Below are 24,188 nucleotides of genomic sequence, written 5' to 3' on the forward strand. Positions count from 1 at the left end.
AGGATTGTTTGTATAAAACCTAACAGTGGTATCAGAGCCATTGGTTTTTTGTTTTCAATTGGATTTGATGCATATTATGAACTTGACAAATTAGGGTTTATGGCAAGTAAACCCTAAGGCTTGGTGATTTTCGCAAATTAGGGTTGCCAAACCCTAGTTGGCGATTTTGATAGGGTTCTTGAAACCTTTTTGCCTAGCCTCCAAATTTCGAAATTAGGGTTATGAAACCCTAGGGATTTCGAAAATCCCTTATCCCCAAGATAAGATCCCAAGATTTTAGGGATATGGATAATACTATCTTTGTGATTATCAATTTAATTGTTTAAACTAGATAATTGAAGATCTTGTATTATCCTTTCCATATATTTAAAAATAAAAGGATTAAATAAATTAATAGTTTAATTTTATGATAATCCCTAAAGATTTAATATTTCAAATTAATTGTTTGATTTTGATAATTATTAAATCAAAGATTTTTTGGTGTTTAAAATTTTAAATTAAATAGCCTTAATTCCGAAAATTTTAAATACACATTAAGATACTGGTATTTTTGAAATGTTTTAAAATACACCCTTATACAATTATGATATTATAAGATTAATTATTATACATGTATAAGAATAAGCTAGTCTTATCGCTAGTAGGCCTCATTCACGAAGCCGGTCTATAAGGTGGGTATAAGGTTGTTGCCTATAAAATGACGCTTAATGGATGTACACTCACATCTACTGCTTGCTTGACTGGTGGAGGGTCGTTAGCCGAACGGATAGGATAGGGCACTTAATTCCTCATTAAAAGTATAATGGAAATATTAAAGTAACTACATTGTTTTACAAATTCCCACTCTTAGTTACTTTAGGGTAAAATGTGAAAATGATGCTAATCCATGGAATTACACTTCGTACCCTTGTCAAACGTTGATGGAGCGCGTGTGGTTAACCGGCACATCAATTTGGGGATGACATTGGTAGCGAAGGGTGACTCGATGTTTGTCATAGATCAATGGAGCGTGTGTGGTTCACCGGCACATTGATTAGGTGATAAAGACATTGAGTGCACCGCGTTGATTCGCATGGTTATTCACAAATTTGTTTGCGATCCTCGGCATCCCAGTCGCAAATTTGAAATGCATATCGAGATTAAACATGCCATTGAAAAGTTCAATGAATCTCAAAGATCTAGGAGTTTTCAATACATTTAAAACCTAAATTGCTTTTTCGTTTTTCATGGTGAGAATTAGTGAATCGTCATTCACTTACCTTCAAATTATTTACTTTTAAAGTACGGCATCCCTTTCTAAGTTGTAAATAATGTTTTTGGATCCTAGCCCTAATTACTCATTTGGGTGTTTAATTAGGGATTCATTTCTAATCAAACTTTGTTCCTTTTCAGATGTTAACAAACAACAACAACAACGCTTCTGGGTCATTCTCGTTGATGAACTTGTGTCAGAAAGTGACATTTGATGGTTCAAACTTCACCGAGTGGATGAGGTATATCCGCATGATCACACGCTACGAGGACAAAGAATATGTCCTCGATGAAAAGCTTGAGAAGATCATCCCAGATGTTGCTACTCCTGAGGAATTGGCCGCCTTTGAGGCCCATGAGCGTGATGCCACGAAAGTTCACTGCATCATGCTGGCCACCATGAACCCCGAACTCCAAAAGTCCTATGAGGACATGTATCCATATGAAATGCATCAGGATTTGCTGGAAAGGTATCACCAGAGCGCGAGGCAAGAGCGCTATGAGATCATTACTACCATGATCACCGCTAAGATGGGGAGTGGAGAATCCCTAACCTCTCATTTGCAGAAAATGAAGAGGTATGTTGATCGTCTTCTCAAACTTAATGTTAAGTTTGATGAGGATTTGGCTATCGACATAATCCTCCACTCCTTGCCCTCCTGCTACAATCAGTTTAGGATGACCTACCATATGAATAAAGAGGAGGTCTCCTTGAGCAAGCTCCAAGGACTCTTGAGGACTGCTGAGAGCAACCTCAAAGACAAATCCGTTGCACCGTCCCCTGCTGTGGCCGCTCCTATGATGGCAATAGGTCAAGGAAAGGGTAAAAAGAGGAAGGCTCCATGTAAGAGCCACCATAAGGGGAAACCCCGTGATGGTTCGTCCTCAAGTGGGACCAAAGTAGGCCCCGCTAGACCCTCTTCCGATCCTAAAGAAGCAGAGTGCTTCTATTGCCACCAAAAGGGCCACTGGAAGCGAAGCTGCCCACAATATCTGCAGGACATAAAAGATGGGAAGATCAAGCCCACATTTGCAGGTATGTATTCTATTAAATCTAATAACTCATCATTTGCTACTTCATGGGTTCTTGATACAGGATGTGGTTACCACATTTGTTCTGATTTGCAGGGCCTAAAAAGAAGTAGGGAAATGAAGCATGGGAAGATGAACCTGATTATGGGAAACAGAAGATCATCGCCTGTGACCAAAGTCGGTGTTTATTCTTTAGTGTTGAGAAATGGGTTAGGAATAGATTTAGAGAATTGCTGTTATTCGCCAGATATGGAAAGAAACATTATTTCTTTTCACGGGTTGTTTAGACAAGGTTTCAGATATTCTTTTGATAATAGTAATGGTTCTATTAATGTTTATTTGAATGGTGTCTTTTATTTCAATGCATTACCTTGTAATGGGATTTATGAATCTGTGATGATTGTTGATAATTTCGGAAATAATGTTTTGAATATTGATTCGTCTACTAGTCTAGACAAAGCATGCTTGTGGCACTGTCGCCTTGGCCATGTCAACAAGAAACGCATAGCCCAACTCCAAAAGGATGGAGTGTTGGAGTCATTCGACCTTAGGGACGATGATACGTGTGAATCTTGTTTACTTGGGAAGATGACCAAGTCACCCTTTACTGGCACTTGTGAAAGGGGTGAGGGTTTATTGGATCTCATACACACTGATGTGTGTGGGCCCTTTAGATCCACCACAAGGGATGCTTGCCGCTTCTACGTGACTTTTACAGATGATTATAGCAGATATGGATATATCTACTTGATCAAGCAAAAGTCGGAAACTTTTGAAAAGTTCAAAGAGTTTAAGAGTGAAGTGGAGAATCAGTTGGGCAGGAAAATCAAGATGCTTCGGTCAGACCGAGGAGGAGAGTACCTAAGTCTTGAGTTTCACGACTATCTAAAAGAATGTGGAATCGTTTCACAATTGACGCCTCCAAGAACGCCACAATTGAACGGTGTGGCTGAGAGACGTAATCGGACCTTGTTGGACATGGTTCGTTCTATGATGAGTCGGACTTCGTTACCAATAGCTTTCTGGGGGTATGCCTTAGAGACTGCCGCCCGTATACTTAACTTAGTTCCCACTAAGAAGGTTTCCAAGACTCCTCACGAGATGTGGACAGGGAAGGCTCCCTCGTTGGCACATATTAAGGTTTGGGGTTGTGAGGCTTTCGTAAGACGAGAGACTCACGACAAACTTGAACCTCGTAGTGAGAAGTGTTATTTCATCGGCTATCCACAGAAGTCTTTTGGCTACCTTTTCTATAGACCAAGTGACAATGTTGTCTTCGTAGTTAGAAGAGGAGTTTTCCGAGAAAAGGAATTGATAGGCCAAGAAGACAGTGGGAGGCAAATTGAACTTGAAGAAATTCAAGATCAAAGCGATGAAGGAACCTCTGACACTGGCACTCAACTTGAGGAGGAAACTCCTGTTGAACCTGTTGACGTGTCCTTACCTCTTCGACGTTCCTCTAGGGCTAGTGTTCCACCCCAGTTTTATGGTTTTCATATTACTACTGAAGGGGATACGTTTATTAGTGATAGTACACTAGTAAATTTGGATGAACCTAGCAACTATAAGGAAGCCATGGCAGGCCCAGAGTCTGCAAAATGGAAAGAGGCTATGGACAGCGAGATTCAGTCCATGTACGACAACCAAGTTTGGAATTTGGTTGATAATGTACCAGGTCGTAAGACAGTCGGGTGCAAGTGGATCTTCAAGAAGAAGACGGACATGGATGGGAAAGTGCATACTTATAAAGCGCGATTGGTTGCGAAGGGCTTTACTCAAACTCCCGGAGTTGACTATGATGAGACCTTCTCACCAGTTGCGAAGATAAAGTCTATTAGGGTAATGCTTGCCATAGCTGCGTTTCATGATTATGAAATATGGCAGATGGACGTAAAGACCGCTTTCCTTAATGGAAAGTTGGCTGAGGATGTCTACATGAATCAGCCAGAGGGTTTTGTCGATGTGAAGCATCCGAATAGAGTATGCAAGCTTGAGAGATCTATTTATGGATTGAAACAAGCATCTCGCAGATGGAATCTTTGTTTTGATGAGAAGGTTAAAGAGTTTGGCTTTCTGCGAAGCGAAGATGAATCTTGTGTTTATGTCAAAGCCAGTGGGAGTATAATAAGCTTCCTCGTATTGTATGTCGACGACATATTACTCATAGGAAACGATGTCCCAACCTTGCAGGAGGTCAAGTCCTGGCTTGGGAAATGTTTCGCTATGAAGGACCTCGGAGAAGCTGCTTATATTCTGGGAATAAGAATAGTAAGAAACAGGGAAAAGAGACTGATAGGACTCAGTCAGGATACATACTTGGAAAAGGTGCTAAAGCGTTTTAGTACGGAAAATTCCAAGAAAGGGGAGTTGCCAATCCAAAGCAATACCAAGCTGAGTAAGACTCAGAGCCCGAGTACAGAGACAGAGATAGCTGATATGAGCCGAGTACCTTACGCTTCCGCAGTAGGCTCTATCATGTACGCTATGACTTGTACTCGCCCTGATGTGGCCTTCGCTTTAAGCATGGTTAGCAGATATCAGGGGAATCCTGGTAGAGCACATTGGATTGCAGTCAAGAATATTCTTAAGTACCTTCGGAGGACCAAGGAATGGTTTCTAGTCCTCGGTGGGAGTGATGACTTAAGGGTACGAGGGTACAGTGATGCTAGTTTTCAGACGGATCGGGATAACTTCCGATCGCAGTCGGGCTGGGTCTTTACCCTAAATGGAGGAGCAGTGACTTGGAAAAGTTCCAAACAAGAGACCGTAGCTGATTCAACGTGCGAATCAGAGTATATTGCGGCGAGCGAAGCGTCAAAGGAGGCTATATGGTTGAAGAACTTCATTGGAGACCTTGGAGTTGTGCCATCCATAAAGGAGCCCATGGAAATTTTCTGTGATAATGAAGGAGCGGTTGCCTTAACCAAGGAACCAAGGGATCATGGCAGATCTCGACATATCGACAGGAAATACCATTTTATTAGACATCAGGTAGAAGAGGGACTCCTCGTTGTGAAGAGGGTATCGTCAGAAGATAACCCAGCAGATCCCCTTATGAAGGGACTGAGTAGGGTCAAGCATTTTCAGCACGCTAGGAGCGTAGGGCTGAAGGACGATATTAGTTTAGATTAGATAGGTAGGAAACTTGTAATAGATAATGTCATACTCAACAATTGATGATTAAATAAAAGTGTGTTATTTATAAGAAAGTTTCTATCATGTGTTGATTATTTATCTATTTTTCCGATTTTTTGCATGTTTTGACTTCCTGAATAATGAGATTATTCGAACAGTCCACAATCGCTCATATGTTGGAAGTAGATATGAAGAAAGATTGTCATAAATTTGTTTGTAGATTGTCTGAAAAGTTTTAGACATAGCAAAGGTTTGCTGCAAAGTTTATGAGTGCTTATGAAATTAGTATTGAGCATTGGAACAGACCCACACTTGCTGGTATTACTTCATGAATGTCATCACAAGTGATCGCAAGATGATAATATCATATAATCTTTAAACCTAGAGATATGGTTATTGTTTGCTAGTTGATTATACATTGATAATGCGAAAACGCATCAGTAACTTGATGTCATAAAACGCATTATTGTGTATGGTTTAACTGGTAAATGATAAAGGCATATTAGTCGACGTTTTTCTGTTCCTTTTATTCTATGAGGATAAAAGCGATATCTCGGCCACTTGATGATTTGGTTTGACTTATGTGCCGGGCCCGGTCAAGATGAAGTTGATGTGTTCAACTGAGTTCTATGTCAAACGAATCAGAGATCAAGAAATAAAATGCTAGACAATAAGTATTGTTAGCATGATATCTAGAATAGAGGATTATACGATCCCTTATCTAAAGGACAAATTATTGGTCAGAGTTGACAGCGGCTATTGGAAGCTACGATTGCCATCGGGTACGGAAGTAATACGTGAGATATAGTTACTAGACTTATCCAAGTGGGAGACTGTTGGATTAATGTCTAAGTCAGTAACCATATTTGGTATATACTTGACCCGAGTGTGCATGGTCCTTTTGGGTTGCCTTCACCAAAGCAACTTGACAAGGTAATTTGATATGAGAGAGGAGATATTATGATTTATTAATATATTATAAGAATAATATATTAAAGGAGAAATCATATTTATTTGATTAGTATTAGTCATAAATTAATTAGGAATTAATTTGGTGACTAAAAGAGACAAATTAAATAAAGGGGTATAAACTGTCAATTGTGTGATAGTTGAGTTTTGGGCTAGGAAACCTAATGGACTAAGGGGGAACGAAATTATGATGAAGGATCATCATATTTTCGTCCAAGGCCTCATTCCATAAGGTTTCTTGGGCTGCTTGGTGGCTAAGCTGTCCATTAGGGTTTTGACTGAAACCCTAGCACCCTATAGTATAAATACATACCCTATGCTTCAATTTAAGGCCACTTGATTCCAAGGGAACCCTAGGGCCGAAATTAGCATCATTCCTTTCTCTCTCTTAGTTGCCTTCTTGCTTCAAGGTGTTTGTGAGCCATTAGAGGCACTACAATTGTGGTGCTTGCTTTCAAGAGTTCTAGAGAGTTCAAGAGATCAAGGAAACTAGTTGTTATTGCTATATAACAACAAAGGTATGTTTTCTACACTTCTATGTAAATTTCGAAAATTATAGAAGCATGCTAGGGTTTATTTTGTGTTCATAAAGTTGTATGTCTTATAGTGAAAACATAGATCCAAACTAGGGTTGCATGCACACATAGGATTGTTTGTATAAAACCTAACAGTAATATCTCGTTATTGGACTGTTGTTATGTGGTTTCTTCATTTTGGGGTTGTGGGAATTGGTCTAGGGATGTAATGGGAAGTCTAGAGGTTAGATCTGAGGTTGCTACCTCAGATCTGGAAGGGAGAAGAATCAGAGAGCATGAAAGTCCCTGTGTTGGTGTGTTTAGTGAAGCTTACATGTCCTAAACCCTAGCCCAATGTGCAAACGGCTTAGATCTCTTTGGATTCACGTAAAGTTTGCCACTTTATGTGATGGATGAGTGGTAGGAGACTAGATCTATGCTTTGGAGCATTTGCATGCCTTGGAATGCTTCTGAATGTATTCAGACCGGTGGTACTCGGCGAGTCATGGGTGGACTCGACGAGTTGGATGAAGATGGCCTGGAACTCGGCGAGTTGTATGAACAACTCGGCGAGTAGGTTGAAGATAGCCGTAGACTCGGCGAGTCTGTTCTTGGACTCAACGAGTCTTGTCGAAGAGTCCCAAATATTTTCTGGTTGAGTCGAGAATCGGCGAGTCAAGGGATGACTCGGTGAGTTATGTGCGAGTGGACTCAGAGTTATGGGACTCGGCAAGTCTCGGGGTGACTCGGCGAGTTGAGTCGCGGATTGGGGAAATTCTGAGCACGGGGACTCGACGGGTTGACTCGGCGAGCAGGGTCAACTAGGAGGGTTGACTTTGACGGAGGACTTTGACTTGGACCAAGAGTTGACCGTTGACTTTTAGGGCTTGGTCAGCGATGTGGCCTTTGGGCCGAGAGAGTGGTAAAATAGTCTTTTACCCTTAATAGGGTGCCATGATCGGGTTGATTCTAGTCTCGAGAGTTATATTCATGAGAGTATTTTCCTTACGTGTTAGGCGGTGGCGGGTTCGATAAATAAGTTTGGGGATATCTGCTTTCTGTTTGCCAGGTGAGTCTTCTCACTATACTTTACCTTGAGTAGGTAACCAGAGTTATGTGATCAGAGTATTTGTATGCTATATGTACGTGATGTGTTGTACTGCATTATTTCTATGTGATTTATGTTGTGCATGTTTATAGAGTTGGAACCGGAAGGCTCCCAGAGTTAGAACCTGAGGGTTCACAGAGTTTGGGTGCACGGACCCACAGAGTTATAACCTCGAGTGGCTTTTATGTGTTAAACGTGGTATTTTGGGGAACTCACTAAGCTTCGTGCTTACAGTGATTTGTGTTATGTTTCAGGTTTCTTTCAGGATCACGGGACGGCACCGGCTTGATTGTACACACTGGAGAAAGAGTCATGTTTTGAGGATCCTGGTTTAATATGCAAGTGAAAATGGAGTTGTTTTGTAATTCAATTATTAATGAGATTTTAAATAAGTGTTTCTAAGAATTAATCGATTATTTTAAATGAAAAATTGTTTTGAAATTTTACGGTGTTACAAAAGGGGTTCCAGAATATACCAGTTGTTCAACTATCTAACAATTAATATTTAGTTTATGTACATTTAAATAGTTTCCTAATTAATCCAATAAATTCCAGTTAATTCAAATTAATTCTAAATTAATATTAACAAGTTTCGAATTTAGGTTAGTTTGCTAGTGTTATGTGGGATGATCCAATACGAACTCTAAGATTTAGTGGAACCAAGATGTTATAGTATATTTATGACTTCCCAATCTTAGTGAAATCGTGAGACAAAAACTCAACCTTGTGTAGTTTGAGAGACATACAAATTTTAGCATTGTGTACCAGAAACATATCCAAGAAAGCTAATGTAATCATTACACTTTAGACTAAAACTTTTAAACATTTATCAAGCTATAATAAATTAATAAGTTATTTATCTCACTCTCTTAAATCATTTTCTAACTATTTTAGCTATTGAAGGCAACGCTAAAAGGACTTTGTTATTATTTCCAAAGTTATATCAATTAGTTATGATATTGGACACTCATTTTCAATAATCTCCTACTTGGACAAATCATTAACTATTATTGGTCAGATAATCTTTGAATAACCAACAAAGCATGCCTTGCACAACAACTGTTGAACTCTTATCTAATCAAATATCGTCCATTTGGATAAATGATCAATTATTCCTTAGTTTCTACTAGATATCATTGTGAACTGGGTCATGTATTATGAATCAACCTAACAGTTCAACATTATGTTTATCCATTTCTTATTTCTAATGATCAAATCAAATTACTAATTGAACACACCAACTTAGTCCGGACCAGGCCAGGCACATAAGATATTAGTATGAAATCATCGAAATGACCAAGGATATTGCTTCTACGGTTGAAGAAACAAATAAACTTTGACTGCATAATTTTTGTCTACTTGTCAAATTACGCATGGACTAACTCGGTATAACCACCAGTTAGAGATATGGTTAGAGCAAGACCAATGCACAACCAATTTGTATGCAAAGAATTTAATGTCTCCATTTTAAGAATAAAATGGAAAACATTTTATAAGCTCAATTAACAACAATTTGTGGAAAACATTTCTCACCAAAGCTCAATATAAAAACTTTGATTTATCTTAAAAGATGATGTTTGTTTGGATTTTATAAAGCCTTTAAAAAAACACCCAAGTTTCAGAATGTTTTAGCCCAATGAATAAAGATTTGTTAAAAGGGTTTGGTTTTTATATTAGGTAATTATTGTTTTTATCATTTATCATAGTCATTAAGATGTCTAACTAAATAATATATGTTTATTCATATACAGATTCTCCAAGCCTCTATGCCACTTAGATGTCTAAATAATATATGTTTATTCATATCCTATCAAATAGCCCTTAAATATTTAATTCATTAAGTATAAAAGAAACAAACCCTAAAGAATCTATTAGGAGAAGACATGTCAACATGTAAGATAAAAAAATTTTAAACCCAATGCTTCCAATCTTCGATTAAAAAGTAACCGTAGCTTTTTTTTTTTTTTTTCTATTGAAAATGTGATATTACAAGCACTGTATTCGTTGGATACTTTACCCAACCCTAATGGAAAGAATAATCTATTTATCCGTAGCAGAGATTCAGAGTCAGAACAATGTATGGGATTCAATATTCATCACAAATTCCTATAAATATTATTATTTTTAACTGAATCTAAAATCCAAAAAAAGACCTACACCAAAAACAGTGATTGGACTTTTATATTTTTATCGTAAACCAAATAAAGAAAAAAAATGCATATTAAAAAAAAATCTCACCCGTCCATCATTCCATTGCCTAACCCCAATTGTACTGTACTATACATAAACTCTGAAACATCAACATTTCACCACCCACCACATTTCCTCCACTTTACACACCAATCACTCCTTTATCTCTCTCATGTTTCCTACTTTCTTCTTCACATGCTACAATTCATTAAACCACCATATATACTTTATAACCATTAACAACACAACAATTCCAAAATCAAAACCACTCCTCACACCACATCACATCACATGATATCTGATCTGATCCAAACATGTTCTTCTTCTTCTTCCCCTACCTTGTTTGTATGTTTCTTCCCTTGTTTACACCATCTCTCTCTTTCTCCTTCATCTTCAATGGCTTCAAAACCCCAAACCCGCACAATATAACCATCAACGGAGCTGCTGACATCACACCCAGTGGCATTCTCAAGCTCACCAATGATACCTCCCGGTTAATGGGTCACGGGTTTTACCCGGATCCGATCCGTTTCAAAGATCCCACCACCAAAAAACCCATCTCCTTCTCTTCCTCTTTTGTCTTGGCCATCTTGCCGGGGTACAAAAACCCTGGCGGCCATGGACTGGCGTTCACCGTCTCTCCGGAGAAAGACTTCGCCGGAGCTCAGCCCAATCAATACCTTGGAATCCTTAACGTCATCAACAACAGGAACACATCAAACCACCTATTCGCAGTGGAATTCGATACGGTTCTTGATTTGGAATTTGGTGATATTAATGATAATCATGTTGGAGTCAACATTAACTCCATGTCATCCAAGAACTCCACAAAAGCCGGATTTTTTATCGATGGGAATTCAACAAAACAAGATCTTGATTTAGAAAGTGGGAAAAAGATTCAAGCATGGGTGGATTATGATGGTTTAAAATCCCAACTAAATGTCACTCTTTCACTATATTCACAAAAACCTAACACCCCAATCTTGTCTATACCATTAAACCTCGAATCGGTTTTCCAAGATTTCATGTACGTCGGGTTTTCGGCATCAACCGGTGTCCTCACGAGCTCTCATTATATATTCGGTTGGAGCTTTAACACAAGTGGAAAAGCTCAATCTTTTGATCTTAATAGTCTCCCTTCAATACCAAAAGCTAAAAAGACTCACAAAAGTTTCATAATTGGTGTTTCTATAGCCGCCCTTTTAACTCTCCTCATGGTTGCCATTGTCGGTGTTGTTTTTGTGATCAAGAAAATGAAGAACAAAGATGAAATTGAGGACTGGGAGCTTGATGTGGGCCCGCATCGGTATTCCTACAAGGAGTTAAACCGGGCCACGAAAGGGTTTAGAGAAGAGGAACTACTCGGATTTGGTGGATATGGGAGTGTTTACAAAGGGGTTTTATGTAATTTGCCTGATTCAAAAAACCTACTAGTGGCGGTTAAGCGGATTTCGAATGAATCAAAACACGGGATGAGGGCGTTTGTGTCCGAGATTTCAACAATCGGTCGACTTCGTCATCGGAATTTGGTTCAGTTGTTAGGTTGGTGTAGAAAGAGAGACGATTTGTTGCTTGTATATGAGTTCATGGCGAATGGTAGCTTAGACAAGTATATATATGATGATCCGATAATTACTTTAAATTGGGAACAAAGATTCAAAATCATAAAGGATGTAGCGCGTGGATTATTATACTTGCACGAAGAGTGGCAGCAAACTGTGCTTCATAGAGATATAAAAGCAGGTAATGTGTTGTTGGATTCCGAGTTAAACGGGCATTTAGGTGATTTCGGTTTGGCAAAATTATGTGAGCACGGGTCAAACACGAGCACGACTAAAGTTGTGGGGACATTGGGTTATCTGGCTCCTGAGTTGACTCGGACGGGTAAGCCGACCACGAACTCAGATGTGTTTGCTTTTGGGGCTTTGTTGTTGGAAGTGATTTGTGGGAGGAGACCTACTGAGCCAAAGGCGTTGCCTGAGGAGCTTATTTTGGTGGACTGGGTGTGGGACAAGTGGAGACAAGGGGTGGTTTTAGAGGTGGTTGATAAAAGGTTGAAAGATGAGTTTGATGAGGTGGAGGTTTTGGTGGTTGTAAAGCTAGGGCTCATGTGTTCGAGTAACGCCCCGTCAGCACGACCTCCTATGAAACAGATTGTTAAGTATTTGGAAGGGGAGGTGCCTTTGCCGGAAAATTTAGCTCCACCGTGTGATGGTGGTGACAAGGGTAGTTATGGAATAGAGTTTGAAGATTATGTGCATTCTTATCCATCTTCATCTGCTTTAGACAATGTAAGCAATGGGTCAGTGAGAAGTGAGAACTGAAGGGAGAGTATGTTGTTGATGTTCTTTAAGATATTGATTTTTGGGCTTGTTTATATTTTCTTTATTTTATTAGATTCATCCAAATATGTTGTAGCTGGTTGTGTTCTTTTTTGTTATTAGAATCAAGGATTGTATCTATAGGCTGTTTCTGGAACAATCAAGGGCGAAAGTAAATCAAACTAATATTAATTATTATTTTTTATGTGTTAAAAAAAGAATAACATTTACATGACGGAAAATACACCATCAATTTCTTCATATTTAGACAGAGTATATGTCCGAATAAAGAAAACTAAGTATTCTTACCTACTTCATGTACATTATTTTCACAATTCTCATCTTCACGATCTTTTAACCCAATAAAAATCTCATGATCATCAAACCCTGTAAATAAATATAAAAGCTGACAAAATTAACTTTATTTTAACATAAGGGATTAAAGAAAAGTTGAAAAAGTACCTTCACCAAGGGCTTCAAAATCATCAACTTGGGGTGGGCCTAAAACCATAATGTTACCTAACGGTGGATCAACAGTCATCCAATCTGACCTACCAATATCATCAGTGTTCATCTCCCTCTCAGTTACCCACCCCTCAACATACTTCATATTGTCATATGAAATCGGATCAGGGTTATCTTCTTCTTTGTTCAAAAACCTAGAAAATCATATCTGTATTTCAGTCCAGATTCATGGTTTAGGTACGAAAACAAACAAGAAACATATATATATATATATATATACGGGACTTACATTTGCTTTAATCTCATGTTATATTGAACAAATACAATGTCACTGAGCCTCTGGTGTTCAACATAATTCTTTGTATCATGAATCTGTTGGAATGGAATCCTGTTTGGTTTACACCCAACCAAACTACAAGTTTGACTAAGTATACGAATAGCCAAACGAGCCAAATTCGGACACGCCCCTCCATATGTAGACCACCACTCAGCTACATAATTAATCAATAATGAAACATGATTATTACTCAAACTGTAGCTTCAAAACACCATATTAACATAAGATTAAGATTTAAGGCTTACAGGGAAGTAAAGTCTCTCTGCCTCTTATTGCAATTTTCCTCCCAAAATCGCCAGTGGCTTCACGATAAGATGCTGTTTCTTTAACAATTTTATCTTGGATTGTAGTGTCAGGAACCAATCTTTCTACACAATCATACACTGATGACCTGATTTGAAGATGTATATCTCCTTCTGTACTGTAAAAGAATTTTGGATTTAAATAAAAACCTGCAGTGTGAAGAGGGTGGCGATGAAGCTGTTCCCATCTACGATCTATTATGTTCCAATAAACCATATAATCTTTCTTATCAATAAGTTCTTTTTTAATTGCTTCTTTTGCCCGATATACCCCTGCATAAACATACCCCATTCCTGGTCTCTTTTTCCCACTAACAATTCTCAAAAGCCTCAACAAAGGATCTGTTAAATGGGTGATCACTGTACACATTGACCAAAAAGATGGGTTGCTTATATAATCCAAAGTAGTGTACCCTTCTTCTTTCTTGGAATATGAACACTCCATCCATTCCTCTGAGGTTACCATGGATTGGAGGTTGTGCTTCACACTTACCATTCTTTTCAATGTGGAGAAATCTGTGGATGCACGTGTGGGACCCACTACAACGATGTCCACCCCAAAAGTGTACCTTCTCATCATATTCAATACAAAGCTATGATTGTAAATGAATCTTGATATTGATCTAGCTTGTTCAAGAATCGTACTTATCCATTCAAGTTCTCTGAAATCATCTAACATCAAATCCACACAATGAGTCGCACATGGAGTCCAGAAAATGGTGGGGAAACTATCGGTGATTCGTTTCCCTACTTCAATATAACGTTCTTCATTGTTGGTAACAATCTGGAGAACATTTCTTACTCCAACTTCTTCAATGATTTCTTTGAATAAACCATATAAAGCGTCTATGGAGTCTATAATGTTGATCACATCAACAGACCTCAAAAACATTAGCCCTTCGGGACAATAAACTGAGAAATTCAGAAACATTTTACCATTTTCTGAAGTCAATTCATCGACTAAAACAGAACAACCACTCTTTCCCCAAGTCCCCATGCATTGATCAACATCTGTTCTAACTTCTTGAACTGCATTCTTTAAAATCCAGCTTCGAAGATCATGATATGAAGGCCCCACAACTCCTGACCCTTGTGAAGCAATTGCATCAATCATGGGCTGGAAATACATGGAGTTCACAGCATCTAAAGGTACACCAACATCAAATAAAAATCTCCCAATTGCTAAACTAACTTGATGGTTAACCCTTTTTGAATCATCATACACAGTATCAATAAGAGCAAGAGCATTCGAGCCTTTTCGCACTCTACATCCTTTCTTTCTTCTACCTCCACCTCTCTTGCTACTTACAGTACCTTCTTCTTCATGATTCAGTAATAAACTAGGATTGGGCTCAATAGCTTCTGCAACAGGAAGCATTACAGCTTCAGTGTTCAAAGCAGATTGATTACCAAAAGAATCAGTCTCGCCAGAATTGAAATTAGTGATTTCTTCAGCCAATTTCTGTTTCTTTCTCTTCTTCACTACGACACCATTTAAGCTCTCTTGCATCAACAGACGAACATCAGGCTGTACTCTTAAACAACTGGACGCATTTCCTTTTTGGCCTGCGAGGTGTTCTTTAATCCTGTGAATTCCACCGCCCTTGAACATTTTGCCGCAATATATACACTTGAGTTGAACCTTATCGCCACTTTTGTACATTTGGCAATGCTTCCATGCTGGATCATGTTTTTGTGAATTTACAGGTACTGGTTCTAAATCGGAAGCCATTTTTCAGACTTCGCATGCAAGCGCAAAGCTAGCTATCTCTATAATTAAGCACTAATAATCTACAGCATTAGTAGCTACACATTTCAACCATTGACGAATAAAATTGTATCTTCAAAAAATTATATAAGCAAAATCAACGACAACAGAAGAGCATACGAAAACCGGATTAGACAGAAGAAAAGTTTGATTAGACGGAAACTTACTCGATTTTTTTTAATTTCGTCGTCGAAATTCTGGGGAGACCGAGTTATGGAGGTTAGGGTTAATATATAGTCGGAAGATGAGTCGACGTAGAACCGGATAGACCGGTTACGTCTCCACTTTCACGGGTTTTTACCAGCCCGGGTTTTAATATTAACCCGATTTTGCGTTCCAAGTAAGCGTTGAAAAGTTGCAACTTCCCCACAATAAACGGTTTTCTAGAAGCGGATCCGAATATCTCGGGTTGCATTTAACATCTTGAACCGGATGTTAGTTCGACCGGCGGTCGCCAAGAAGAGACCGGTAAACGCCTCCATCAAACCGGTAATCTAACAAATATCCATATAATTATCAAATTAGGAATAACTGTTCTAAATCAATACTCCGGCTTCGTGTAAATTGTTCTTAATTTTCACAAATTAAAGATATTTGAATTAAAGTTTCTTAGTTGCATATGGATTTTGGATTAACATTAGGGATTTAGAGTACATACTACATCATGAACATGATTCGTAGCCTATATGATGATTTCTTCATCGGAAGAGCGACTTTTCTTCCGATCCGAAACAGAAACATGCATTGCATTGCTGCTGTTCATCTTCTACGAAGATTTCAATTGCAGATGTACCTCCGTTTACAAATATCTGAATCCACGGATCTTTTCTGTAATCGGAAGTGCTTTTAAAAAATTATTTTTTCCACTTTTCATGTATTTCTAAAAATAGGATACGTATCAGGTTAAAGATTCGCAACACAAAAATCAGCAGAAAGCAAAATCAAAAAATGGCACACAAGATGAAGAAACCATATTGAGAAAAGGTTTAGCTGAATAAAACAGAACATATGAAGTTCATACACAAGGAAAACTTAGATGGTCATTCCTAATACACCACAGCCTCTGCAACCACACCTCACCTCACCACAACATAACAACACACACTTCCATTTCCTTTCTTCTTCTTCTTCTTCTTCTTCTATCTTCCTCTTTTTACAGGCTTAAACAACTTGTACAGTACACTCATCTTACCTTCTCTCTCTCTCTCTTCAGGCCACGGGCATCTTTCACCCTCTTTCAGCCATGGCGGAGACCCCATATTTCCTAGGTATATCCTCAAACTAACAATGTACAATCTTTTATTTGCAAATTCACTCTTACATATCTTCCAAATAAACCCGGAATAAGAGCTTCATAGCACCAAAATAAACCCAAATAAAAAATAAAAAAAAACTAATAAAACACAAACCATCCATCCATCATACTTCAGACTTCATACTTCATACTTCATACTCAGTTAGCTGTACAACTTCGATCACCTCTCTATAACCTTTCCCTAAGTAGTAGTAGTAGTAGCAGTAGCAGTAGCAGTAGCAGTAGCCATGGAAGCTGCAGCAGCATATCCCGCCAGTATCCCAATCCTCCTTTCTGTATATCAATAGGAAAATAACAGATCAAAAATGTTTCATCAACACCATGCATAGTTGATGGTTTTGATTTTATTTGAATATAGTATTATACCTCCAGCAGCAACAAGTTTCTCTACACGAGCAACTATATGTTTCCCATAAGTATACTTTTTCAGAGCATTCAGATGAACTTTAATACGATTAAGTATCATTTCAAGTTGGCGATCATCACAAGTCTCCAACACTTTTTGTACAACATAATTAGCAAACTGATCTTTCATCATTACCTGATACCCAAAAAAAAAAAAAGTATTAAACCTTCAACACTGATTTTGTATTTTTGTCATGGAAAACTTTTAAAAAAAATCAAGTAAAAATTAACCTGGAGTGGTTCATTTTCATCAGTGGTGCCTAGCATCTCGGTGACAAGAATCTGCCGCTCCTCGGGTGTACCGAAAGTCAAACATTTTTCAACAACATTGGAAGCAAACTTTTGTTGACTCATTTGAACTATCTGCCCGATTAATTGATCGATAATAGATGTGCGTTCGTGTGGCTTTCCATGTTCGAGCACATGCTGTTTTAAAAAAATAAACATCAACATTTTTTAATTGTTTAAATATTTTATACTTTATACAGAAACATGTTTTATCGTTTATAAAAACATACCTGAACGACATAATTCCCGTATTGATCTTGTGCAAGCATGCGTACAGATTTCAAGATTTCATCCATGACTATGGTTTGAGTTTTTGGGTTGCTACAGTGCTCGAGGACTCTCTGTTAGTAAAGTTTCAATAATTTAGCAACAAGATCGAATAAAGAAAGTGAAATCGGTTACCCAAATGTTTAAAAAATGAAAAAAAAAAAAAAAAATTCTGCTTTTTTACCTGAATAACGCGACAACCATATGGGTGAGTTGATAATGTAACAACTTGATCATAAAATGTTGATATGATGAAATGAATAGCATCTTCCGGAATGCATTCAATGCACTTTTGTATAACATGATTACCATTTTGATCGCGTACACATCGCATTACATGACCATCAAGCTCTGCCACCATTTTTCTTTGTTGGTCCAAGTCAACCACCTCGATAGCCTAAATGAAAAAAAAAAAAAAAAAAAAAAAAAAAAAAAAGTCAAACTCAAACATATGCTTTACATAATATGTCTTCTAAGTTTTAACCTTAAAATGTTTACCTTTTGGATTACTCTGCAACCATACATCTGTAGACTAAGGGTTAGGACATGGTCATCAAGCTGGTCTGCCAGTTCTCTTATTTGAGAAGCAGTTCCATGTTCAAAAAACTATATTCATAAATCATAAAACAAAAACAAGAAATTCCTTTAATGTCATATATTGAATATTGATAAAGAATAAAGATAGTCAAACAACAATTTACCTTCTGGATCACGTAATTGCCGAATACATCAGTCATAAGTGAAAGAGCCTGAGGCATAATTTCATGAAAAACCATGTTTTTCTCTTCTGTGGTAGCGGTTTCGAGCTTTTGTTGAATAAATCGACTTCCATACTGATCGGAACTGCAGAAATTAAAGTTTAAAACGAGTTTTTGTTACATGTAGTTGCAGCATGAAGAGGTAAAAACTGTAAAACTAACCTGAATTCAACAACATGTCCAGCGATTTCTGAAAGCTCAAAACACTTGGTTTTATTACTCTTGAATTCATCAAGCAAAGAAGATGCAAAAGCTTCTTCAAAAGATCCGGTGAAACCTCCGGGTAAGTTTCTCATTCCAGAAGGGAAACGAAGACTCCTTTCTCCATGTCTGACAGGGCTGCCTGAGTTGGGGAGGAGAGGTCCAGCCAGTGGACTGGTGGGGTAGCTTCCATAGTAACCATGAGTTAAACTGTTTGTTTTGTTAAGGTAAGGAAGACCATACTGTGATTTTTGAGGTGATAGAAGGCCTGAGAGGTAAGCTTTCTGAAGTGCTAGTAACTCCATTGTTGGATCATTAAGAGCAGCAGCGTATTGAAGATTCTGTAACTCTGCAGCTGCAGCGAGTATATTAGGTCCTAAAGCAAACCCACCACCTCCCATGGCTCTGGAATCCATGCCACCACCCATCATGGAAGGTGATGCCGGATTCATCACATACCCACCTAGCCCATAGTTTGAATAAGGTGAATTTGGACTGTCCATGTGTTGGTAGTGCGGAGAACCACCTGCTCTCAGATGGGAGTTAACCGGAGAACCTTGTGCATCGCCTGAAAAAGAAGGGTTGCTCATGTTGAGATACAAACCTTTGTTGGTCAAGTATGGATGTTTGATATGGGTGTTCTGCTCATCAATCTCGTTTTCTTGATTTGTCATACCATCTGCTGATAGACTCATGCCTGCCATGGCTGCTGCTAGGTCGGAATGTTCAGATGGAGCAGAGTTAACCCTGCCTCCGGCGGCCGGAATGCGAGGGCTAGCCAACCTAGCCACCAGTTGAGGGTCAGGAGTGGTGCTTCTAGACAAAGAGCCACCGAGTGCAGATGCGTACGTATGAGAAGCTGATGACATCGCGTGAGGATGGTTTGGGCTCGAACGTAAAGCTTCCATGGAAACCAGATCTTGGTGAAGACCAAAATGGGTTTCAGAGGGTTCGATGTTGTCGTCAAATGTGTTACGGCTTGCCGGACGAGATGGGTGACGAGAACTAGATGCTGCTTGAGTCATGTCATCCTGCGGTTGGAAACGGAGTTTAAGCAATAACTAAAAGGGAAGATTCAAAAGCTACAAATTTCAGACAAAAACGATGACAAGTTTCAAACCTTAAAGATCTCCGCAATGCTCTTCTGCCTACTTCCTGACCCCAATCCAGGCAGCCCGATAAGCCCATTGCCTCCCCATTCGGCGGCGGCAGATTCACCGCTGTGTGACTTCCTCCATTCGGCTGGTCCATGATTCTCTTCTTTGTTCCCATTGAACCCTAACTGGCTAGCAAATAGAGACCTAGTATTACCCCCATCATCCCTGTTTACCTTCCTCCTATCGCCAATAGCAGAGCCACCAATCCCACTTCCACCGCCGCCTTGCAGGCGCTGCGCATATCGCCAATCCTCCTTCGACAACAGCGGCGGCGGAAGCCTAGGGTTCAGATTCACATTAGCGTAGTAATACGAAATGTATGCCGGATCAGACCTTAACTCATCTTCTGAAATCCCGCCTAACTCGGCCGTCAGACCACCACCACCAGCACCAAACAGTCCTCCGACTGCATTCAATGACCCTTCCACCGTCGGCGGAGCTGAACCGCTGCGATACATATTAAGCTCCCTCTCGCGATCGCTGTTACTGTTACTCATCATACTAGTACTGCTAATAACTTCTTGCCTACGCTTCTCCCTCATCAGCAAGCTCAGCTCCTCGTTGTTAGAAAGCACCGATCGCATTCCGATATCGGACATCATCTTGGAATAACTATCAGTAATCATCACAACATTTGCATGAAATTAACCTCTTCAAATAAAAATTAAATACTATCGAGCTTCAATTAACAAAACTTATAAAGCTACGATCTTTACAAACTTCTAGATCCTAAATTACCTTAATTGCATAACAATCTACTGAACCAAACAAGTTTTTTCGTAATAATCTATTGTGTATATGTAAATTTACAGAAATCTTTTAAAGATCCGAAGATTCAATATGAACCATCCTTCCAATCGGCTGATCGCCAACAAAATAACAAATTTTTTTGGCCATTTTCAGTGTGCTAAAGATTGAGTGAGAGACTTTCGAACAGAATAGTGCAAGAGAGAGTGCTAAAAGAGAAAGAGAGGGGATTGATAAGCACGAGAGGTGGGATGATACAGACCGTTAGATTAAAAAGGGTGACGGTAGAGATTGGATTGTGTAGCGTGATTTGTTCTTACAAAAGCAAAGTTTAGGGTTTTATTTCAAAGAATCTTGAGCTGATATCCGATTTGCTTGGGTTCTTGTTATCACTTCATTATTTTATTTAAATTTAAATTATCTAATTTATATAAAAAAAATTAAGGCAATTCTTCATGTACCATATCTCCTCGTCATATTAATTGTTAAGAAACAAGGCAATTGTCCTCGTTACCAAAATCATTATTCTATCAAGATAACACTACAAATTTGGTCCTTGTGGTTTACCAAAACTTTAGGATGGAGTTCAAAATGTTTTCAGCTTGCACCGAAGGTCCAAAATCAAGGTTTTCATGGGTTTTTAGTCCATTCCGTCATTGTCTGTTTGTTTGGAACCGTTAATGTCATCACGTGCCCTCCATGTGAGGGCATTTTGGTCATTTTAGGTCTTTATTTTAAATAATATCATATTTCTCATTTATATACATACTCATATGTTGACTTAGTGTCTAAGTCCATAACTATTTTGGTATGTACTTGACCCGATGGTGCATGGTCATTTTGGGTTGCCTTCACTAAAGCAACTTGATGGGATGAATTATGGAGAGAAATGATTAAATATGATTTATTAATATATTATGAGAATAATATATTAAAGGAGAAATCATATTGTTTAATTAATATTAGTCAACAATTAATTCATAATTAGTTTTGTGACTAAAAGAGATTAATTAAACTTAAGGGACTGGAATTGTAATTATAAGATAATTGCAATTTGGGTTGTGGATTGTCTTAAATTAAGGAGTGGACGAATTCTATAGGGAAACCCATGGGGAAATCGTCCAAGGCCTTAATTAAAGGAGTTCATGGGTTGCTTAGGGCTTAAGAATCCAAATTAGGGTTTCCTTGTTAGATAGCCCTAATAGCCTCACTATATATATATAACCCTTAAGGCTCAAAAATGTGGGGAACTTCTTTTCTAGGGTTAGAACACGTTTTGGGCAGCCTCTATCCTCGCTCCTCTTCATCCTCTTGCTTATGGTGTTTGTGAACCATTAGAGGAGTGACATTTGTGACTCTAAGCTTTCTAAAGTCAATACAAGGGATTTGGGATTGTTATTGCTACATAACAATCAAGGTAACATCTTAAACATATTCTCATGTTAATATGATTACTTGAATGCTATAATTAGGGTTTATAGTTTTGGATAACTTGCATGTACAATAGAGAAACCTATATCAAAGCATTAGGGTTTGTATGAGCACATAAGATGTTCTTATGACCAAAACCCATCAGTAGTATCAGAGCCTAGATTGGTTTCTATTGTATTGATGCCTTGTATGTTGAAAAAAAAAATCGATTTTTGTGTTTCTGGGGGCTGAACTCGCCTAGTCCATGCTGACTCGACGAGTCAACTCGTCAGATGGACCAAACTTTGGGATTTCTTGCTGTTTTTGCTTAAGGATAGTTGTCTTATCATATTAGATCAATATAAATCCGATTTTATGATATATTTGTTTCCTTATGTGATAATTGATTAATTATTTTGATTAAATTGGTAAATTGTTTTGCAAGAAATTATTAAATAAATCAAATATGGATAATTATGTGATTAAATGTTAATTTAGATTATTTGTTATTTTATCCTTGTTGTTATGAAAAATTTCATATTTTCCCCTTTAGGTTTTATAGTTTAAATTTGAACCCAAACGTTTTGTTGTTTTGAAATTTAAATAGTTGAAACCCTAATGTTTTGAAATGTTTCAAAACTTGCCCTCAAGTTTTGGAATTTAAATTTTGATTAAAAGTTTAATTTTGATGTATATTTAAATTCTAAACCCTAATGTTTTTGAAATGTTTCAAAACTTGCCCTCAAGTTTTGGAATTTAAAAGTTGATTAAAAGTTTAATTAGGAATGTTAAATTCTAAAACCCTAGTAATGTTTTGAAAAGTTCAATTCACACCCTTATGGTTTTATTAATTAATTAAGGTGTATAATTAAAAGAGGTTTAATAAATCCATAATAGTTTTGGTTTACAATTTAATTGAATTAAAGGTATAATTATTAAATTTGACCACCTAGTATTTTAAAAGTGTAAAATACACCCTATACTATATATATAACATTAAAATTATAACATTATATATATGTATGAGTAAAAGTCAGTCTTACCGTTAGTAGGTCTCATTCACGAAGCTGGTCTGTAAGGGGTGTTTAAGGAAATTGCGTATAAAATAGCGATTGAATGGGTATCCACTCTTACCCACCACACTCTTGACTAGCGGAGGGCCGTTAGCCGAACGGGTAGGATATGACGAAACCTTCCATTATATGTATAATGAAATACAAAGTAACTAAATGATTTTCAAATTACCAATCTTAGTTAGTTAGGCAAAAGTGAATTGATGCATTTCCATGAAATTACACTTTGTGCCCTTGCGAAGACGTTAGTGGAGCGTGTGTGGTTTACCGACACACTAAATGGTTCTAAGCAAAGGTAGCAAAGGGTGACTCAATGTTTGTCATAGTTCGGTGGAGCGTGTGTGGTTTACCGACACATCGAATAGGTGACTGTAGCATGTGAGGGCACCATGTAAGTTTGCATGGTTATTCACACCCGCTTTGTGATCCTCGGAATCCCAGTCTCAAACAAGAGGGGTATATCGAGATTTAAACATGCCATTGAAATGTTCAATGAATCTCAAAGGTTCTAGGAGTTTTCGTAGATTTAAAACTTAAATTTCTTTTTGTTTTTCATGGTGGAAATTAGTGAATCGTCATTCACTTACCTTCAAATATTCTGCAACTAGATTACGGCATCCCTTTTCTAGGTTGTAGTGTATTGTGTTGGGTCCTAGCCTTAGTATCTCATTTGGGTGATTTACTAAGGACTCAATCGATCAACTAACTTGAATTCGTTTTCTCCCGTTTTGTAGATGTCAAAGTTCGACAACTATGGTCTTCCCAAATCCCGTGGAACAAGCATTCCGCATGAAGATGGTATTCCACGATTCGATCGAGGAACAAGATATCATGCTTCACTTCCTCCACCTCCTCCAATTATTCTCCCCAACCCACAAGATCGAAGAATTGAAAGGTTCAACATCACTAAAGCCCTATTGGAAATGAAACATGAAGATGGTAAATCGGTGTGTGCCCACGTTCTAGGAATGACATCACACATTGATAGGTTGATAATGTTGGGTGTGTCATTCCCAATTGAGTTGGCTGTAAATTGGGTTTTGCAATCACTTCCTGAATCATATAATAAGTTCAAAAGAAAGTATTATATGATGGATCATGACGACAACCTCATTGACCTAACTTACATGCTCACTGCTGCTGAATCATAAATGATTTGGCAAAGCAATGGAGC

General features: G+C 38.1%; 3 protein-coding genes across 5 annotated transcripts; 1 reads left to right on the top strand and 2 right to left on the bottom strand.

The window, feature by feature from the left end:
* Positions 1-10,181: 10,181 nt before the first annotated feature.
* On the bottom strand, positions 10,182-15,709 carry LOC145032917 (uncharacterized). Of its 2 annotated transcripts, XM_078981876.1 has the most exons (4): positions 13,569-15,702; positions 13,276-13,477; positions 12,984-13,180; positions 10,182-12,908 (listed from the first exon to the last, which is right to left on the bottom strand). In XM_078981876.1, the coding sequence occupies exons 1-4, from the start codon at positions 15,355-15,357 to the stop codon at positions 12,817-12,819; spliced, it is 2,280 nt and encodes a 759-aa protein (XP_078838002.1). In that variant the 5' UTR covers positions 15,358-15,702; the 3' UTR covers positions 10,182-12,816. The 2 variants fall into 2 exon arrangements, with proteins under 2 accessions (XP_078838002.1, XP_078838003.1); XM_078981877.1 differs by lacking the exon at positions 10,182-12,908 and having other exon boundaries at positions 13,089-13,194; positions 13,569-15,709.
* On the top strand, positions 10,515-12,662 carry LOC145032919 (Concanavalin A-like lectin protein kinase family protein). The gene has a single exon (XM_078981878.1). The coding sequence runs from the start codon at positions 10,515-10,517 to the stop codon at positions 12,522-12,524; it is 2,010 nt and encodes a 669-aa protein (XP_078838004.1). The 3' UTR covers positions 12,525-12,662.
* A 645-nt stretch (positions 15,710-16,354) lies between the features above and the next one.
* On the bottom strand, positions 16,355-20,759 carry LOC145032920 (pumilio homolog 2-like). 2 transcript variants are annotated; one of them, XM_078981879.1, is made up of 10 exons: positions 20,523-20,759; positions 19,748-20,396; positions 18,589-19,658; positions 18,370-18,511; positions 18,167-18,274; positions 17,853-18,065; positions 17,632-17,742; positions 17,345-17,539; positions 17,075-17,249; positions 16,355-16,981 (listed from the first exon to the last, which is right to left on the bottom strand). In XM_078981879.1, exons 1-10 carry the CDS (start codon positions 20,531-20,533, stop codon positions 16,890-16,892), a joined length of 2,766 nt encoding a protein of 921 aa, XP_078838005.1. In that variant the 5' UTR covers positions 20,534-20,759; the 3' UTR covers positions 16,355-16,889. The 2 variants fall into 2 exon arrangements, with proteins under 2 accessions (XP_078838005.1, XP_078838006.1); XM_078981880.1 differs by having other exon boundaries at positions 18,589-19,153; positions 19,232-19,658; positions 19,748-20,759.
* Between the last annotated feature and the right edge of the window lie 3,429 nt (positions 20,760-24,188).

This window comes from Lactuca saligna, chromosome 2 (genome assembly GCF_052625555.1).
Source record: "Lactuca saligna cultivar CGN05327 chromosome 2, ASM5262555v1, whole genome shotgun sequence".
In the NCBI taxonomy this organism is placed as follows: Eukaryota; Viridiplantae; Streptophyta; class Magnoliopsida; order Asterales; family Asteraceae; genus Lactuca; species Lactuca saligna.

Excerpts from the sequence above, each read along its gene's own strand:
- LOC145032919 (XM_078981878.1), top strand. The coding sequence starts at position 10,515 with ATGTTCTTCTTCTTCTTCCCCTACCTTGTTTGTATGTTTCTTCCCTTG.
- LOC145032917 (XM_078981876.1), bottom strand. The coding sequence starts at position 15,357 with ATGGCTTCCGATTTAGAACCAGTACCTGTAAATTCACAAAAACATGAT. Across the intron at positions 13,181-13,275 it reads AACATGAGATTAAAGCAAAT|GTTTTTGAACAAAGAAGAAG; the intron begins GTAAGTCCCGTA and ends ATGATTTTCTAG. Across the intron at positions 12,909-12,983 it reads TTTTGAAGCCCTTGGTGAAG|GGTTTGATGATCATGAGATT; the intron begins GTACTTTTTCAA and ends ATTTATTTACAG.
- LOC145032920 (XM_078981879.1), bottom strand. Across the intron at positions 18,066-18,166 it reads GTTGCAGAGTAATCCAAAAG|GCTATCGAGGTGGTTGACTT; the intron begins GTAAACATTTTA and ends TTTTTCATTTAG. Across the intron at positions 17,743-17,852 it reads ATGGTTGTCGCGTTATTCAG|AGAGTCCTCGAGCACTGTAG; the intron begins GTAAAAAAGCAG and ends CTTTACTAACAG.